The following is a 20,568-nucleotide window of genomic DNA, read 5'->3' on the forward strand; positions in this document are numbered from 1 at the left end:
GTGCTTCTTCTCTGCATCTTCATGTTCTTCTTCAAAACCTACTATGCTGGGCTACTCACCCAATGTTTGGACAACCCAAAAACACATGTCTAGTAATTAATATTGTGTCTAAAAAGTGAATATTTGTCTGTAAATAAACACTAAGACTCATTTATTGCACACACTTTTCTATAAATACTCACATATATAACAGGAATAAATATGACATATGGCATTAAGACAAGACATCCGGAAAAATAAAAATACACAAGTGACTGCAGTTTCTTTAAAACAGCTTCTTATCCACAAATAGTCAATAGCAATCTGAAATGTATATTGACACGACACTATGTGATGATCCTATAAAACGAAAGCTGCAGGTCTGATTGAATTTTTACCATTGTAATGTCTCTCTAACATCTGGTGACACGGTGCAGCCTCTCTAAGGGAGGAGTAATCCTCTTTAGATCATTTGCAAAGCAATTAGGCATGCCTCCGCTGCTATTAAACATTAAGATAACAGCCTAGGAGATAAGATGCTATTCGTACTACGTATCAAATGTGGATAGCTGCCTTGGAGCCCTGATATCAGCAAGATATATATAAATCCCTGTAAATGAAATTAAAAAATATGATAGAGGGCCGTATCTACTGTACTATCAATCATGAAACTGAATTCATGAATTAAATGTCTTCCGACGTAAATCCCTCAATTAATGGATGTATAATTATCACATCATAAATACACATTTTACACAGTGTAATCACTTTAAACGCATGGCTTCATGGATTAACATCAACTCTGACATTCCAATGAACAAGGCAAATATATAAATCATAGTAGCTGCCAAAAATACAACAGATGATAATGTAAAATATATTGATCAGTGCAACAATGACAGCCCCAGGACGACATAAGGTTCATCGTCAAAAAGGCGTCTTTTGAAATCCAAAGAGAGCTCCGCTACGATGACTCACAACATGCATTTGTCAGCAGGAACCCGAGAGCCTCTTTTGCATGTGTTTCCATCATCAGTGCACACCACACAGCAAGAACAAATGCCACTGACAAGAAAGGAGCCAAAAAAAAGAGGCAAATTCCCCACTGACCTTTGACCCAGGGCTCAAAGGGGGAGGGATGCCCTGCATGCATACAGAGGAGGTTCAAATCGAGTTTATGACTGCATTATCTCTCCTCTTCCTCATCACCTCTCCACCCATCAGTGGACACTAGAAGCCACCACACTGGAGCAGACAGACCAGGCATCACTCATTCACTCGCCTCCTAGGTGCCTTTGTCAGGTGATTGCTGGCGGAAAAAGGAAAACAGATCAATACATCTCCCATGGGTCTGACAGGTAATCTTTACCTGGGATGAAATATGAGCGGTACCAGCCTGCTGGATTCCTTAACTGTAACAGGACAATTGACTGGCTGCACAGATGCCATACCCCCATTTCCTATCCACTGGAAATTCATTTTGGACCATAATGTCTGACTGAGATGTCATTATGTTGACTGCTAATTATCATGGTGGCAAGTGAGATATACCTTCCTCTCTTGCTACTAATGGAACTGTATCTGAACTGATGCATCTCCCTCCTGTGAATGCCTTGGCACCAAAACACTGACTGTCGGATAAGACAACAGCACGGAGCTCACCCTTAAAACACTGCACAGTCAATACTTGTCAACAACTTCAGGGGCACATCTTGCAGAACCCACTGATGTATCTATCAAAAGCTTTTTTTTTCTAATTATGATCCCCAACTTGTGTTATTCTCATCAATCAGGTGCGGGAAGACCCTGCGGTGCTGCTGGACTCCCTGGTCAAACTGCAGGAAGAGAAGTAGCCGTAGCTGGGCAGGCGGAGGTGGGGGGTTGCTCCCTGCCTCCACACTTTGACTGATTTCAGTGGCAGGATGTCTTGTGTGAGGCATCCATTTAGACTGGTGTGCACACACAGCATTTATAAATGTCATCCCTCTCCAGCATGATCACATAAAGCCTTCTCAGACAGATTATTGCAGACATATAACTCACGTTAATTGGCAAATCTCATTCTATTAAATGCGATTCTTCTCTTAAATAAGGCTTTAAAGTGTCTGAAAAGATATGCGTTATCCAGCTGGTGATTATATGGATCATTTTACTAAAAATATATCCTGTAATCATAGAAAGTGCATAGTGAACATGGTAACACAAATGCATTGTTCTGCTTGTTTACCATCTTAGCTAAAACTGGTGTGTTTGATCTCACTGCATGCTTCCATTGATCCTTCAATGCATCTGATGCTGCAGGAGCTGTGGAAACCTATACCCCAAGGGAAGGTAAAAAAAAAAAACATGTATGGCTCTCCTCTCCTGCTGCCCAGAGCTCCTCCAGCTCCTCTCCGCTGGCCTCCAACCCATTTCTGCACAGCTCCAGCAGCACTGCTAAAAAAACAGGCTGTTCAAACAGATTTGCAGCTGGCCTTGAACTTTAAATACGTTTGGGGAAATTTGAATATAGAAGGTAACCTGGAGAGAACAGAGGCGGCCCTCCGAGGACCGCAACGACACTCCCTCTGTGTTGTGCTAATGAGGACGTTTGTACCAACTGTAGCTTTTCAAATCCATGCTAATAGGAGGCCTGTACTTTGTGTGGCTCTGTACCGGTGGTCGCCGCTCTGAACCCTGTAGCAGCATGTGGTAGCTAAACATTGTGATGCTCTACTGTTTCTGAGCTAGCATGCTGCTGCACAACTATTGTTGGCTGCCCTGAAGGAGAGCAGGCTCCCCCACGCCAACCAACCTCACCTGACCATTCTCCCAGAGTCCCTGCTGACAAATGTGGAGCTACTAGAGTGGACGTAATTGCTGGATTGTTTGGTAGCAGGTGGCCTAGAGACTCTGTGTGGAAACAGGAGGAGCCGCAAAGTCCAGAGTCAAACGAGGAGCCTCTTGAAGCAGCCATCTTCCTAGAGGAGATGGCGGAGGGCTTAACAAGGCTTGATTGCATTAACATTTGTCATGCTTAATATACTACCTGGAAGGACTTGATCTAGCAGTAACATGCTGATTTGAAGAGTAATGATGTGCTTTGTATTTTCTTTGTTGTAAAGTTTGTGCAGCGAGAGGAGCCTTTTTTTAATCCTCTGGGATTCTTTTTGTCACACTCTGACAGGTGGTGCTTGTCAGGTCCCATTCAGGTGTCCTCATGGTCCCCGTGAAGTAAAGACGAACTCTCAGCAGAGGACTGCGAACCAGGTCCCTGAGTGTCTCGGGTTGAGGTGCTACTGGGTCCTTGTGGCTCTGCTCTCTGGTTATCCATGTTGAATGGGTTGGTAGCTGCAGAGAAAAAGCAAGCATATATCATATTCTATACAAAAAAAAAAACAAATAAGATCACATTTTCGTTGCTGTTTTCAGCCTCTTCTATAAAAAAAAAATCACATTTTGTCCACAGCTCATGGATCTCTGCTTTAGGTATATTGAAATAAAACTTTGAAACAGTCTTCTTCTAATAGGTTAAATATTAATGAGGTTTTGGTCATGTGAGCCAAATCCAATTTGGCCCCATATGACTTGTGGACATGGTTATTAAAAGGCCAATCTGTGCTGCTCTTATAGTTTAACTTCCCCCCCTCCGGTTATGATGTGTAAAAAGCAGTATGTTTCTAACTCCATTCATCACACTTCACATCTCACTGACTACCTTCTTTTTTAAAGATCCTCTTTTCTCTTGATCTCGCTCACCTTTAAAGCTTTTTTTTTGTCTAAGAGAAATATCTGAAAGAGAAGCAGGCCAATTTTCACAGAAGACAGAAGAACTCTAAAACAATTGCACTCCCTAACATGTTTTCCTGCTTTACTTTGATAAATAAATCACCCACCCCCCCAAAAAAGTTAGCGGCGGTCACACAAGACATTTGCAAGGCAGTCCCATAGCAGAGGACAAGGGAACTAGAAGTGACATTGTGGCTCTGGGCTGTCTCAAAGGATTAGGCATTACAGCATTCACTGGCATGTGCTTGTGCTCATTCCCCTTATATCTGTTTGTGCCTCTTTCCAGATGACTTCTTCCCCAAACTGATCCGGCGGGCAAGATAATTGATTAATATTTCTTGAGGGAATGATGACTAACTGTTGCTGAGGCTCAACCCAAACACTCAGGTTAAACATAGTCAAAGGACTTGATCAAAATTCAGGGTTTTATATATTTGACAGATACAAAGAAACAGCAGGAAACATTGAGCTTGTGAGTGTGTTAACATGCATGAGGGCATACCAGACTCAATCCAAAGTCAAGGTCATAATCAAGATGAGATAAATGATTAATATTTCTTCAGGGAAAGATAACTAACTTTCTACATCTTTTACATGATCAATTGACCAAACTTCTACACAATCACTTTAAATACTACAACGCCAGAAGTGCTTAAATGTTTTACTTATAGAAAAAGTGGAAATAGTATAAACACTTGTATTACTGCATTTAATGTTATGACATTATTTGATACTTAATTACTTACTACTCAACCCACACTAAAACTATAGCTATAGCTTTGTCCCATCTCCCCATTCATCACCATCACCATCCATCCATCAGCTATATGCACTTTGTCTTATAAAGGGTCACAGAGAGCTGGAGGCTATCCCAGCAGGCATTGGGCCAAAGGTGGTGTACACCCAGTACATGCAAATACACAACTAATACTAAAAGTAATCCTTTTTCTTAAAAGTAGCATTGCCTAGTCTAATCGGGTAAATCTGGTCATTCACACCTACACACAATTTAGAACTCCCAAAAGGGTACAGACACATCATGTAAACGCCCCAAAAACAGCCAGGCACAAACCCAAAACCTTCTTTTGCACTACTACGTAACTCCTAGCCCAGTTTATTTATTCCCTTTGTGCATACATCTAAATTAAATATGGGAAAACTTGAGGTATTGCAAGGCAAAATAGGTGAGAACCAGTGTTTGCATAGCCTTTGATAGATAAAATCTACTTGAAAAGTGCTACATTGATTGAAAATTAGTGGAGTATAATGCATCTGTGGGATATATAATAAATATACACAGCATATTACAATATTGCATCTTTATTATTAATGTTGTACAAGATAATTTAAAAAGGTCAATAAAGACATTAAGTTGTAACGGTTTTCTGTCAATGGGAGAATTACAGTGCATGCATTTATTGTGGGTGATAATGGGAAGTTGAATGGAACCATCTTACCATCTTAATAAGCTCTCATGTGATGCTCTCTAAAAACAATCATTACAGGCCTTCCTGGAGCACTCCCCTTCCCCCTGTTTATTAATCAGCTAATTACACATTGACAGTAATGGCCCTGCTGATTCCCACACTTAAATGAACAGGGCTGAATAGCTCTTTAATGATTAGCCTTTGTGTTTCTCTCTCTCCTGCTCTCCTTCTCATTCCCTCTCATGTACACACACACACACACATAGAGAGAGCTCTTTTCAAATCAGACCTCCTGGTGAGAGGGTTTGCACACAAGTGAGATGAGAATCACCTGACAGACTAAACTGCTAAAGACAAATCTATCTGCACAAAGAGGAACCCAAACAGAAAACAATTACAGGGGTTACAAATGCACAAGGTTTGTGGTTACAGTACATCAACTTGTGTGGATCTCAGCCTCCAGCAACAGCAAAAGCCCACCATGAAAGTTTGGTGGAGCAGTGCAGGCAGGTGCAGGTGTAAACCGGGGGAGGGGGTTGTTGAAGGACAAGAGCAGGGTGTGGAGTGGAGCCGGAGAGGGCGAAATAGTGCGGTGGGCTGCATTTCTGTCAGCAGAAGTGATGGCTGAGTGGTAGCGTTATTTGTCTTGTGCTGCCATACGGCCCTTGCACCAGCCTGGGCATTAATGAGAGGGGGCCGGACCGCCGGGCAGGAACACGGCGGGCCTCCGACGCAGGTGATCTGTCACGCAGCCGTCTTGCTCGGGCAAGGAGACGCAGGAAGACAGAGGGGAGAGGAAAGGCAGAAGAGCCGAGCGTGGTGCAGGCCTCCACATGGGCACCGTCATGTAGTAAAGACAGCGCACAGTGTGATGAGGTTACTCAAACAGATATCAACCCTTGTTACCCCAAACTGTTCCTGGAAGAACTTGGTATTATTTTATCCATCAATATTTTATACATCAAGCAAGATGTCTGAATATATTAGATGTAGTAAGGACAACGTTCAATGTAATGATGATCATAATAATGTTCAATTCTGAAGGTAATTACTGATGAAGAACTCACCACTAAATCCAAGCCATTCCAAATTCCTGAAAGTATTGTCAACACCTGTAACATTATGAAGAATCTATGACTAATTACAAACAAATATGATCATCAATCATCATTCTGCAGAGTTGTGGACAAAGGTACTTAAAGTTAAAAGGCCGTGGAATTAATCCGTATTTTAATAATATCTGATTCCAAAAGATGTCAGGCTTTGTTCATTTCTCATAAGGACTTGTTGGACTGAGTTGAATTTCTGGTTTGATGCTGGTGAGAAAACTAGAAAAGGGCCAATTTAAGGCTGAGAAATGGAGTGGTCATCTAATCCAAACAGATACCTGGCCTGATAAGTTGTTGTGTTTTTTTTCTTTTTCACAACCAGCTTCAGCACTGCCGTGGAGGTGCTAAAAGGGTAAAAGAAGAAGACAAAGCAACAGCTGGGTACCGCCTCAGTAATTCCCCATAGAGCACCGGAGGATACCTTCAGCCGCAGACCATTTTCACTCCTGATTACAGAGTTTCAAATCAACCACTAACACATACAACAATCCACTTCCTCTGGCTAACTCAAAGACTCAGCTGTCGTGTTCACTAAGAGCAACACACTGTTTTTTTTCTGCTGAATCCGGTAAACAATCTTTCCATGCAAACAAGATGTTTACCAGAAAACAACCCCTCTCAGTAAATCAGTGAGTCTGATTTTGTCTCTGTACACATTTATGTCAGAATGGCAGCAAACCGGATTTTTTTTTGCACAGTGTGTGAAAGCTTGTCAGTGTGAATGTGCATCTCCTGGTGGTGGTGAGATTACTGAGGAGAGACATGGTGCAGCAGGCTGCCAAAGTAAAGATTTATACAGAGCAGTTGCAGCTGCAGAAACTGACATTGGACGACATGGGATGCATGATAAATCATGGTGGACAGGGGGCACTAGACTCAAGAAGCAGGAAAACACTGAGCAGGTCTGAGGGGGGATGTGACAATCAGGGACTCTCCTTCTTTGTCACTTAGAAAACAGATTATAGCACAGCCTTCAACTTCAACATTAAAATACTTTTATGCTTTTTTTGCAGATTACTGAAGAATATGAATAATTTGTGGGAGACAAATGATTTTGTTTTGTTTATCAATCAAAAACACCCACTCTTACACCGTTTACTGCAGGCTGTGGATCTGTTGACAAACTGAGGGATGCCCCTTGTTCCGCATGTTGAATATGAGGGGTCCTTAGAGGCCAGGGGTGAATCCTTTTTTTACTTTTATGGGAAGCGGTTCAGCGATGGGGAGGTGAAGGACAGAGTTGCCGGCCGTTCCATCATTCAGTGCAATAAATGGATGCAATCTGTATCCAAGTAAAGCATTGGCTGTTTTTAAATTCCACCTCTTTTATCCAAATGAATGATGGACCCCCATACAGTGCACTGTGCAGCAATATTAATATACATCAGAGGCCTGCACCCCTCACTAAATCAGGGAACTACCGGCATTTGTTATTTAAATGACAAACAGCAGCTGCAGGAGTGGAGCACAGAGAGGGGACACAGAAGAAAAGGTGGACAAACCAATTCAAATTTCAATCCCGCAAAGACACAAGGCTCCGAGCCATCAGTCTAATGAAAAAAGGCAGCTCCGCTAGTCTAAACACACACAATGCCGGCTGCTGGGTGCCTCATCCGATTGAAACTCCACATACTTCTTCTGCAATCAAAAAAAAACTCCAAGAAAGAGTCTACAGCTGTACACTGGTAAGTCTGCTAATTGAGGAAGCTGTTTCTCAGCATATATTGAAGTCTACAAATCAAGAAGGTCGATGCTGAAGTTAAGCACATGTTAAGCAAGTTCATTCAGGAATAGTTTCGAAATGAGACGTGTATTAAAGAGTCACTTGGTCACATGGCTTTTGGCAGTGAAATGCTTCAGGAGACCGGCAGCAGGTCGTCAGTCTACTGACCAGTGAGAGGACAGATTCAGACCACTCATTTTACCACACAGAATTAAATACTGGACTCATTCTCTACAAGTTAAACCAAGCTACAAACTTCTTATCATTTTGACACAAAAAATTTATTTTTCAGATAAAACGTGATATATTAGCGGATGCCCTGCCTAAATTATTTTGTAATGCTAAATATGGCTGTGGGCCGTGTGAATATCACATGTTAATAAAACAAAATATACATCCTAAACCTATTCACAACACCTTCAACTCATTTAGGAGACTGTAAGTGATACAGTACATGAGATATTTATCTTTATATTTTGTTAAGCTAATTGAACACACACAACTTGATGTCGGGGCGGAGGAACACTGAAACCTTTGGGGAGTTCTACAGAGGACAGTACAAGTGCCATGGCAAACCATCTAACACAGCAAACAACACATGATCAATGCCATGAGCTTGATCAAGCTTTTAAATGCCAAAAATGATCATTTCAGCTATGACATATGTAGCAGTATAAACCGTCATGGGTATGTCACAGAGCAGAGGGTGTTACCTGAAGTTGTTATGGATACGGCTTCTTTCTCTCTCTTCCTCCTGATGCCTCCTGTGCACAACAGTTCTGGTGTGACATTATTCTGCCTGGGACAGAAAAAAATAGAAAGAGTGAAAATTCAAAATATGATGATGCAGCTCCCACCCACAGCACACACAGAAACATGTAGAAATTTAATAACTTCACAAAAGTCGATAAATGCAAGCGCCACATATTTACAAACACTGCAGCTTACATTCAGTGCATATTTTGCTGTATATTAATTTTTCATCATTAATTCATATTTTCACCTAAGCAATGAGGAGAGATGGCGGGGCCTGAGTCATTGCAGAGATCACATAAACAAATTACACCTGCTCTATGCCTCCTGTGTGTCATATGTCAGGAGCCCTGAAATAGGAAAAGCTCCCCCACGAGCTTAATAGCCCTGACTTCTAAGATGTAAAGTTAAGGTCAAGGTCTGCTCCATCACTTGGGGGTTGGGAGCAGTTCATGTGATCAGTGCTGTGTGTATGGGAGGGATGGGGACAGGGGGAAAAGAGCGAGCTACAAAAAGACACAGAAGGAAAAAAACAAAACCTGTTAAAGCAGCTTCTTTTACCTGCACTGCAATATTTAAAAAAATACTTTGATGTGATTTTTGAAAATGCCAATAAACCGAATTCCTGACAGTCTTCTTAACATCTCACAATCTCACAGAAGACAACCCCTTGTTAACCAGCACTACTCATCTCAGACTGCAGGCTACATAAAGCTCACAACCCTAACAGACACATGCTGCAATAAGGCCCCGTCAGGCCAGCCTTTTAACAGGCAGCCTGTTCCATGACCTCAACACCCATAAATCACATGACGGGTGTGCAGGCGCTGGGTGTTGAGAGCTGTGCAGGGCACGCTTTGAGCGAAGTCTCTATGTTGTATAATCAATAGATATAAAAATAAATGGCCTGACCGTTATTCTCTCCCTGCTACCCCTCTCTAATAAAATCCCAGTAATGCATATTTCATTTACTTTTATACTTATTGATTACCTGTACTCCAGTTAGTAAATCACGCGCCTATCGATCCCTCAATCGTACCTCTGTCGGACAGCACATAACCAGCCATTTGCGCCCCTGATAAAGAGCTCAGGCATTGAACTCCCCACAGTAAATCTTTGCAAACTAACTTTTTAATTCCAAAATCGATCCACGTTTAAACGTCGCATTATTTCACGAGGCACGCCTGCGGTATTAAAAGTAATACCCTGATGCATTTGGTCTTAATGTGTGGAGGTCCATCCCTCCATCTCTTCCTTCATTACACAGAAGGCTGACACTCGCTGGGGCCACTGCAGCCTGAAGGAAGGTAAGGGGCCCTTCGCTGCAACTGAGAGCCGTTCCAGGGCCGTCTCCTCAGCACAATGCAAATCAAACATGAGAACACCATCAGCTGGCTCATTAACCAAGGCAAAACACACCCATTCATCTCAGAGCTCAAACCAAAAGCCTTTTATAAGCATGTTACACAGCTCTGTGTAAAACTGGAAGGACTGATAAAAAGAAAAAAACACTGTTGTTTTATTTAACATCTGTTATTTCATCATTTTTAACAGCTTGACAGATGTTGGGCAGTGTGTGCCTACATTCACTGAAAGTGTGATGAGAAAGCAAAGATTGACTCAGAAGCAATCAGCGCTGAAAAAAACAAGTAGTAAGTAGGTAACGGAGATGACAAACAACAACTAAATTCCATCAAAGACACAAGGACACTGAGGAAAAACTGTCCAAGATGGATTTTTCAGGTCATATGAGACACTTTTAAATGCAGTGCAGTCCCTTTGGGCGCAGAGCAAAACAGCACTGACATAGGGTCAATTGTAATTTTGGTGCCCACATCCAAAAGCAAATATATCAATTAAAAATAATAAATCAAAAGAAGAGTAAGAAGCTGCAGTTACAAAATGGCCATCTATTTTCATTAGGGTACATGGCGCTTCAGGTGTGAGCAGGATCTCAAGATTAATAGAGGTATTCAAATGAATCAGAAAGGATTAGGGTCTCCAGGGAACATAATCAATAGCTCCAAATCAATAATCAATAGGCCACTCACACCAATATACTAACTGCTGACACCGTGATCTCACAATTAAAATGAAAACTGGGAAGGGAGTGGCGTAAGACTATGATTTATCTCACAGCGCAAGTGTCATTTAGAAATAAATAAGTCAATAGATAAAAGCTGCTGCTGCCTGCCTCAGGTGGGAGGCAGTTATGCATTTTAACATGGCCACCAGCCCCGAGCATTACTGCCAAATCCCACAAAGCATTGTGCCTATTCACGAGGATGAGCAGCATGCAACCTCATACAGCCTTTATCACTTAATATCCAGCGTGCGATTGTCACTGTCAACTTGCATCAAACAAGAGATGACAGTTTTTATTATTATGATATCATTTCAACAGTACAAGATTAACGCTGCCCACAGAGAAAACACTTTTCTCTCAAGGGTGTTTATAAAGAAAGAATGCAGGAGGGCTGCAAACGATCGATCAGTGAAAAGTTTGTGAAGAGCAGTTGTGAGCAGTTCTCATTGTCATGGAGGGCTGCAAACGATCGATCAGTGAAAAGTTTGTGAAGAGCAGTTGTGAGCAGTTCTCATTGTCATGCCAACCAACATTCCTCACTGTTTGTATATATGTGTGCGCACTTTGGAGGAAGTTAAAGGAACCGAATGGGTGCCGTGTGTGTGCAGAGCTGGGTCGTAAGGACAAAGCAGCCATCTCACTGGAGAGTGGATTTGAGCAGCTTGGGGAGATAGAGTCAGCTCGTGCCGTCCGACGGGACACATCAGAAGCCCCTCTCGTCAATCCCCCCTCTCTCCCTCATTCATTTGGGAGTATGATTTATACTTTTTGAAGTGAAGGGTCTTGAATCCCACTATAAAGGAATTAAGAGGTCTCCCCTGAGTCTGCCATTCAAATGAGAGCATGGCAGGGATATGAGGGCTTTTTAATAGAGAGAAATTAGTATTCACAATGCCTTAAACTGGAATCTGAAGGAACCTTTCAGGTGGAGAAGAAAGAGCCAGTTTAGAAAAGAAAGCCCTAAGAAGTCGGGGGCTTTTCATAGCTGTCGTGTTTTTGCCCCTCATCAAGGAGCGCTGGAGCGCTCTGTGAAATAACCCAAGAGAGAGGGAGGAAAAGGAGGAGTGTGTGTGTGAAACAAAATTAAGAATGCACCATAAATAGGCAGAGTGGAAACAACACAATGAGGAGTCCCGCAGTCTCAGGGCCAAGAGGGCTGTTCGGATTCTCAACAGTCTCAACGGTTGCAGGAATGACTGGGAGCTATGAGACGCTTTGACAAACATCTTCTGGATAAACCTTTTTTTTATGTTTTTCTACAGTCAAAGAAATGCCTGGGAATTGAATCTGCTCTATGTCAACACAGAGTATTTCTCTATTTGGGAAAACTGACCTTGAAAACTAGTTGAACTGAGTGTTGTTGGTGCACCAGAGTAGTACTGTTGTCAAAGCAGCTCAGACTACAGGCCAGAAACTACATCAACATTTGTGTCATAAACATTATTTACACCTATAAGCTGACCTGAAGATTTATAGTAAACATGATCCCATGTTTCAGAAAAAGAAGTTAATGCTTAACCTACCACAAGTGTGACAATTTGACACCAGCTCCCTGCCAGGAAAACTGGTTTGAAAATGAAAGCCACAACTTTATGACCTCCTTTAAAAGACAAAGCAGGTGCAGAGACTAGCCTGGTCCTGCTTATCCAAAAAAAGAAAAATAAATACTATAGCAAAGTGTATGCACAACAACTGCTTCCTAATACACCCACAGCTCAATCTGAATTTAATGAGGATGGAGAAGGTTTAAAATAACCCACCAAATATATCTGCCCACACACACAGTCTCTGAGGTATCATGCTGACAAAGATTACTCCACTTAGTCATGGTGTATGCTCTGTAACTGATTCATTTAAGTGAGCAGGCCAAAGACTTTGCCTATCAATATATTGAGCTCTGATTGAAAAGGCTGAACTGTGTGTCCGATAGGCCCTTGAGAGGCTGCTTTGTTTAACTAACATCAGTGGCATCACTACCTGTTTCTGAAGACTGAGGAGGAGCATCTGAGACGGGGGCTCTCTGACACCATGTCAATAGGACACACTGGTAATGGGCACAAAGGGTTCAGCTGGAAATTGAAAATATTGATAATTTAGATTTTCTGATTAAATGAAACAAAGCCAAAAGAAGACCTTAAAGAGTGAAGTAATATTTTATTGGAGCGTACCTGATGTCGATCTCGTTTTCCAACAGCAGGCCGCCAAAAGCTACAAAGCAATGATCAGAAGCAAAGTGGTGATGATTTAGCATAGGAGTTCTCTATATACACAGAGACGTATTTCTTACTCTCTCTGGTAAGGATCTTGGGAGAAGTGTCTCAGCCTCTCTACAAACACTGGCATGCTGCTGCCCTGTTCAACACAAATCAGAGACACACAGTAAGCAAAAAAAACTGTAAGATAAGTGAAGAGGGAAATGTAAAGTTCGCTTTAACCTTGCGGGGAAGCCGCCTCCTATCCCTCCTGATGCAGCAGGCGGCGGAGCCCGGCAGTCGTTTAAGACGTGAATGATACCCTGCAACAAAACAAAACACAACATTTATCTTCCTGTGCTGCAAAATGAGTAGAGCAACTTGCTGAAAACATCTGTAGAAAGAAAACATCTGTTCATAAAATATAATTAAATATGTAGTCCTGTGGTGTTCAGGGTTTGATACATGCAGTTTTTATGGATCAAAAAAGGCAAAATAATTCTCTACCACCTCTGTCAGTGGGTCGTGCAGGTTGCAGAAACGCAGGCAAGGTGTGTTTATCCTCAAGTGAAAGCTGGTTGTCAGAGTCCCAGCCGGACAGCAGGCCGGCCACACCTCCACAGTCCCCCTCGAAGAACCAGTCACTCTGCTCATCATCACCTGCAGGCAGGGAGAGGGAAGATGTTGCTGAAACCATATTTCTTTCTGTGTGTGTGTGTGTGTGTGTCCATAATGGCTGAGGTTTAATTTTTGGGTAAACTGCCCCTTTAACTACACATTACCAGACGCAGTCTCGTCTTGTCCCCAGACAGCAAGCGCCTCTCAGACCTGTCACTCAGCAAAGCGCACACAGGAACCATGCCTCTCACAGTCAAGGTGTAGTGACAACTGTTAAATCAGAGGCCGCCTGGCCCCACCACGGCTAATGAGATTAGCAAAGGCTTCAGCGCTCATTAACACGACATGACAACGTCTTATTAGAGTCGCCTGGGTGCCCAGCAACCAGCCCATTGTATCTAAACCTTCCTCTCTACCACCAGCATTCCCTCAGTGGAGCTGGGTAGTGTCCAGACCTGACAACTCCCTCATCAGCTTTTTACTTTTGAGATGCAGACACTTAGATGCCAATCACTTACTAGTTTAATTCACTAAATATTAAGAAATAGTTGTTTGTTTTAATACCTTGCCTTCCTTCATCATTGGTGAAAAGGCCTGGGTCACTGCTGCATGTGCTGCTGGTCTCCCTGCAAAGAAAGAAACATCCCATGTGAGTGATTCCCACAGTGACCTGCTTCTTTAAAACTCTGTTTTGATTTGTCATCTCAAACCTGATGGGTTCTTCAGGTCAAACAATGTTATAGCATCTGAAAAGCGAACAATGTAAATCAAAAAATTTACATGCTCCTGTAATGTCAATATTTAACGTGTAACATTCAATAATAAAAATAATGAAGAAGTCCGGAGCTAGAGGTCGACATAAATGGAAATGACACAAAAAGACAGAGCGTGCTGTGTTCTCCCTTGTTCCGATAGCAAACACAAAGGCATCAGGAGAGACTCTGATCGAAGCCACTGAGTGACATGAACAATCTAATTGAATATCCTCCGCTGTCAGCTCCAATCTAATCTGGCCTGCGTTGTGGAGGATGACAGGAGAGCGAAACACATTCCCCTGCCTGCCCCTCCCTCTGGGTGTGCCCCCCCCACACACACACACATACACAGAGAGCAACCCACAGACGTGCCACTTCCACACAACAACTGGCCGACATCTGCTGTGTGGTCTGCCACTGCTTACTGCCTAGACCAGACCTCTCCGCAACCCCCGGGCAACCCGTCATACTCCCACCGTTCCCTCTGTGCCCCTGCCCCATGTCCAAATCACTGTGGGTTTCTGTGCCTTTCTCACACCTTTAGCTGGGACCTCTAGACAGCTCAAGGTCATAGAAGGGATGGGGAGGAAGGAGTGCCATTGCTTTACTTTAAAGAAATGCAACTGTACTGGTATAGGTCCATGTTATTTTTGCATTTTCCTGAACCCCTTCTTTACATGAAATGCTGTCTTACCCTTTACACAGAGCTCACTGCCACTCATATTACAAGTCAGTTTAATTCTCTACACCGCCTTCCATGTGGCTTCCTGTTTTTCATCGCTGACCTTGCTTGTAGGAGAAAGCTGGAGGGTCAGATATGCGCTGATACAGTGTTTTGCTGTAAGTGACGGCAGGATCAGGAAAAACGTCCATCCTGCCCGCCTGTCTCTCTCCGCCAGATGGTCCTGCATCATCTCCCCTAACATCCTCAAGAAGCAGATGTGAGAGAGGGAGCAGGCCTCTCCAGGGGAATGATGTCTGGCCTGGCGGAGTAGTCCTAAACCATCCCTCCATCCCCTCCCCCATCTCACCCCCCTTCAACCCGCTCTCCGGACTTACTGACTCCCCGGGCCTCTCCTCAGCTGTAGGCCCACCTCTGGACACATCAGCTGGCATCTGGAGTACACAACAATTCCAAAATCAGTAGGGGACAAACTGTACCTTTAAAAATAGATAGGAAGCAGAGGCCTGCATGGGGTTTTCTTTAATTAACAACAAAAAATGTCTTATTGAGGCGATTTTGTGCAAAGTTTGAAAAAGAATCACAGGTATAAACAATTAATTAGAGACACCCATTAAGTATTTATCCGTATTAAAGGTGTAATGTGATGTCGCTTGGAGCAGCACTGGGCCAATGTGAGACCGTTTCCATTAAGTGCTGCTTAATTAATGCTATGAATAATTGAGATACCCATTTTTCTTGGGACCAAAAGAAACACCTCCTTTCTTCAGCAGTGACCTTTGTCAAGAAAAGTTGACAAACATGTTGAGCAAACTTGGTCTTTGCCTCACTGCGGGCAGATAAACAGCTGCTACAAATATTGTGAGACCAACTAGAATATATATATATATATATATATATATATATATATATATATATATATATATATATATATATATATATATATATATATATATATATGTATGTACAGGTGAAACAAAGCCAAGGGCAAAAACAAAAACTGCATTCCAGTGTTTAGGGATCAACTTCACTTTCATGGCCCTATTGTCTCTATACAAGCCAAAGAGCTGAAGCAATACACAGTATCCAGATGAGCACTAATCATTAGGATATAATCCCCAACTCCTGGGAGAGGCAGAGCAGTTTGCACAGAGATTACAGGCAAGCCGCCATTTATTGAGCCTGGGCTCATTCTGCAGAGGAATAAAGAAGAGGCAGAGTCGAAGGGGGGCAAAGTGCTGATAACAATGGATCTGTGGGCTCTTCAAACAAGCTACCCCAACCCAAATCCATGCCCTCTTCCATGGGTGTCTGATTATAAGGTTATCCCACCCTCCCTGAGCTGCAGTAATTGGATTAGTCTCAGAGATTTATGAAAATTAACTTCGGCAAATGCTGCACTGCTTTTCCAAAAACTCCTTATAGAGTTTTCAAAATATAAATTACAGCGTGATAAAGCCGAGTGTGAGAAAAGTGCTGCTCACAATGCCTTTTCTTTTTTTTCTCTTGATGCAAGCGTTGACATCAACACAGCTGGAGACAGAGGCTGAGCCCGGGACAGCAACTACCCACAGGTGAGGCCTGCTTGCTGGGCCAGCCTGGGTGCCAGGTGGCCTCACTGCCAGCAGGCTGGGCCAGGTCTAATCAAGGATGTGGAGTCCAACTGGAGCTACCAACATCTGCTCTGCTTGCACTTGGGTGGCTGAAGGCAAAGCTCCTCTCAGTATGCACATACGGGGAGTGACCTTGAGGAGAGCCACATTTTAAGAGACCAGACACTCCATAAGAAAAATGTTAATGGAATGAAGGGACACCAAAGAAATCCAGGGGTTTTAAAGTACATTTTAACAATGGCATCTGTGTCTCAAATGGACCGTACGATCTCAGAGTATAAATATTGCTGTTGTACCACTGTCAACCCCTCATCACTGCTGCCATTTGTTCTTATCCTTTGCCTCCGCCAGGGCTTAACCATTTGATTGTTCAGCCCTCAGTACAGCGCGGCAGTCTACTGAGCAGCAATCAAGAGTGTTGGCGTTGTGTAAGTGAGAAATGATTGACAGTGTGCCTTGGTGCTCCCATTTATTTCTTCTCCGGAGCTGTTTTCTGTCAGAACGGCTATTGATTTTTCCATAAAATAAGAAAACAAGTACCGTTTAGGGGCTAGGGAGGTCAGCACAAATTAAACTAGAAGATGTAAAGCCTTCTCTCTGTCCCATTATGGGTTACATCAAATGTCAGCTTTTCACGTGTTTTATATGAACAACAGACAATTAGATCAGCACAGAAAACACTTTGTAGAGGTGAAGCTTTAAAAAAGTACAGTATGTTACAGTGACAATGTACAGCATCACTCCCTGTTATGTCTATTCATTAGCTCTTTACAGTATCATTGCATTTTAATATTTTATCCTCCTGCCTTTCCTCTCTGCTATGCAGTTCCAGCCACATTTAGCTTTGCTGAATAAAATGCACACAAGAGGGTGCACTCTGGGACTGTGGGACAGGCACAGCTTTAATTACCCAGCCCAAGACAGGAATTCATTTCAAAACAAATCAATACCACACCAAGTCACTTATTTATTTGTGACAATATTTCTCGAAAGGAAATAATGAGCTGGCAGATGCCTGGAGGCATAACTATCAAAGATCCCTCCCTGATGATCATTGCAGCTACAGGAGATGAGAATCAAGAAGCTCTATCATTCATTTTTAATGTCAACTCAATACTTTAAAGTGGAGTGGCATGATTGTGATCCATTTTTTTGGTTTAGTTGAGGACATGCTGAATATTGACAACTGGCTCAATAAAGACAGGTGGTATAGATCATCTTAAATGTCGTCTGTTTAATTGCTCCTGTCTAATAGTAGTTATGCCCATGACTTTTATATTATGGGTTTAACTGTCTTAGTAACTTAAAATATAAAGGGGACGAGGGGTTGTAGAGTTTTTGTGCTCCTTTTTCAGATTAGTCATAATCTAGACTCTTTAAGCAAGGGCAGAGCTAAGAGATGTTTTAATGAGTGAATAGTTAGGTTTAACATTACCCCTCAGACAAGTTCTCGTCTGGAGCATCTCTGTGTTCCTTGGCCATCTTCCTCTTCCAGCACTCCCTCCCCATCAGTCTCCCTCCCTCGGTCTGTCTGTCTGCTCCCATCCAACTACCAGGCTTCTTCTTGGATCCTGTCCTGTGCCGCTGTTTCCCATTCACTCTTAACCTGTTCCGCAGCCTGACGGTTACATCTGAGGTCATACGTTTCACCTTCCTCCGCCTCCTGAGTGGCCGTCCTGGATTATTCTCAGTGTAGGAGTCAGACTCTGGCCAGGAGGGCTGCCTTGTCCTGACAGGGCCTCTCATGAAGGAGCGCCAGTGGTTAGTTGTATTCATGTCATCAGAGTCACTACAGTACGCCATGGAGGCAGCAATGGCAGAGGAAGAGTTCTTTCTGTATTCTTTGGCCTCGTCCAAGCTGGACTCTGAGGCCTCAATCCAGCATCGCCTGTGCTCCATCGGATATAGGGAAGACTCACGAAAGCGCTTGCGGCCTCTGCGGCGGCGGATCTGCCTACGTTGCTGCAGTGGACTCAGGACCATCTCCTCCCACAGCTCTCCCAGCTTACTCTGCTCTGAGGTCTGCTCCAGTGCAGAAACAAGGTCCTGCACCAGCTCATCCATCATGATGCTGGAAACCAAAGACACAGTAGAGGAAACTTTAGAGGAGAGTTAAACTCTCAATCTCTGCAATAGCAACTTTCTTTACATTAGTACATTTTAAACTGACAAACATGGTCAAATATTTGTCCATGTGAAAGGCTCCTGACACTAAAATTACGTCCACATAGATTTTTTTATGTTGACTGAACATGTGACAGGACGTTTACATTTAAATAGGCAGACAAATGTTTTTTTCATATGAGCTGACATAGACAATCTGGTTGTTCATTTGTTTTGTAGCAGCATAAGCATGGTCCAAATTAATATGTTCAGACAACACTGTGCACCTGGACATCATTTAGGCACAACAATAAAACCCCTAAGCGCTTTTGATCTGGAAAAGAAGCAGAATTACATAGCTTTGTTCTGCATCTGAAACATTTCAGCATTACCATATGATCTAAAAGGACAAATCAGCCTATATACAGAATGAAATTTGTGACTGGTGGAAGACAGAGCTTAAAGATTTTCTGTCCACATTTTCAGCTGAGAGTACCATCAATTGTCTGATTCAAAAACATGTGACAAAATAGGCCACACGTTTAAGCTATAACATGCCAGTGGGTTTTTTTTCCTTGAAATCTAGCAGCATTTGGATGCTCATCAACACTGCAACATCCAAACTCGCCTTATTTGATTGCAGCGTTGTTAAAATTACTGTTTTGTTAGCGTCTGTAGTCATCAGCAGCTACAAAAGATTTACAGCAGAAAAACAACAGCTGAAGTATCTGCATGCTCTGTGCAGCCCGTGTTACATAACAACAGCTCACACGTGAGTCCTGCACAAGGACAGCAGCTACACAACTCTGTGCTGTTAACGGCGAAACAAAGCAGCGGCGAACAAAGACTCTGTCTCACACTTATGTGCACAGTATCTACACTGATGCTGTGTAATAACAGGCGCAGAGCCCCGTGTGTTTAAGCACTCACCAGTCGCAGCTTGTCTTGTTTTGTTTTCAGCACAGCTGGGGCACCAGACGCACTTCCGCCCTGCAGAGCAGGCAGCCAATCAGGTGGCTCCGCCTCTCTGTCACTCTCCGCCAAAACAACCAGGCACACCAGCAGCAGCAGCAGCACAGTGTACATGCAGATAAGTAGCCACACTCAGCCTGCTGTGTGCCAGATAACACAAATATATTACATAACTGTACTGAAAAAAAGACAAGCCATACATTTACAGTAAGTTACACTGTAACTTTTGTCTTGTGTGTGTGCATAATCATGTATTTTACACAAGAAAACAAAAGCTTTCACCAAGTGTGATGGATTTTTTTCAACAACACTATTTTTTATTGATATGTTTACACATAAAAGGACAGATTATCATATTTATTTTATTAGCTTCAGCGAAACATTCTCAAACAAATTCAAAAAGTGTTGACTGAGCTGTAAATATGGATCTATCTATGTAATGTAGCTTAAGTTAGAGGCACCTGTTGTGTGTTCAATAAACCTCACAATACAATGCAGTGCAGTACATTATATAAAAGCTTTACAATACAAAACCCTATGCAGTAGCTATCAAAAGGCATATTGCTTGCCTTTTATAGTTGATTGCACAAAGTTCTACAGCTGTTTTCGTTATTGTGTCCACCCCCTGTGAAGTGAATATACGTCACATATAACACATTTTGTTCATTTCCTCAAACAAAATCTGAAACCATGTACAATTTGTAATCGCTGTAGTTGTAGATTACAGATTACAGTAATTCCTTTGCTTTCACAACTTTTAAACAATAGTGGGCTAATAATAAGTGTTT

The 20,568-nt window shown here is 42.6% G+C and overlaps 1 protein-coding gene across 6 annotated transcripts; it reads right to left on the reverse strand.

Annotated features, from left to right (window-relative positions):
- Nucleotides 1–235: 235 nt before the first annotated feature.
- LOC114427991 (G patch domain-containing protein 2-like) lies at nt 236–19,826 on the reverse strand. Of its 6 annotated transcripts, none has more exons than XR_003669498.1 (11): nt 19,739–19,826; nt 18,141–18,776; nt 14,220–14,281; nt 13,548–13,697; nt 13,281–13,360; nt 13,133–13,197; nt 13,014–13,053; nt 12,823–12,914; nt 8,720–8,805; nt 3,008–3,309; nt 236–2,935 (listed from the first exon to the last, which is right to left on the reverse strand). XR_003669498.1 is itself a non-coding variant. In XM_028396264.1 (10 exons), exons 2-10 carry the CDS (start codon nt 18,770–18,772, stop codon nt 3,167–3,169), a joined length of 1,350 nt encoding a protein of 449 aa, XP_028252065.1. In that variant the 5' UTR covers nt 18,773–18,776; nt 19,739–19,826; the 3' UTR covers nt 236–3,166. The 6 variants fall into 6 exon arrangements, 1 of the variants encoding a protein (XP_028252065.1); XR_003669497.1 differs by having other exon boundaries at nt 236–2,939; XR_003669496.1 differs by having other exon boundaries at nt 236–1,288; nt 2,779–3,309.
- Nucleotides 19,827–20,568: the final 742 nt, after the last annotated feature.

Source organism: Parambassis ranga, chromosome 22, assembly GCF_900634625.1.
Source record: "Parambassis ranga chromosome 22, fParRan2.1, whole genome shotgun sequence".
In the NCBI taxonomy this organism is placed as follows: Eukaryota; Metazoa; Chordata; class Actinopteri; family Ambassidae; genus Parambassis; species Parambassis ranga.

What these genes read in the sequence shown, in the direction of transcription:
- LOC114427991 (XM_028396264.1), bottom strand. Translation starts at nt 18,772, where the DNA reads ATGATGGATGAGCTGGTGCAGGACCTTGTTTCTGCACTGGAGCAGACC. An exon ending in GGAGGCGGCTTCCCCGCAAG is followed by an intron (nt 13,198 to 13,280) that starts GTTAAAGCGAAC and finishes TGTGTTGAACAG; the next exon opens with GGCAGCAGCATGCCAGTGTT. An exon ending in TCCTCAGTCTTCAGAAACAG is followed by an intron (nt 8,806 to 12,822) that starts GTAGTGATGCCA and finishes TTTCTGTCCCAG; the next exon opens with GCAGAATAATGTCACACCAG.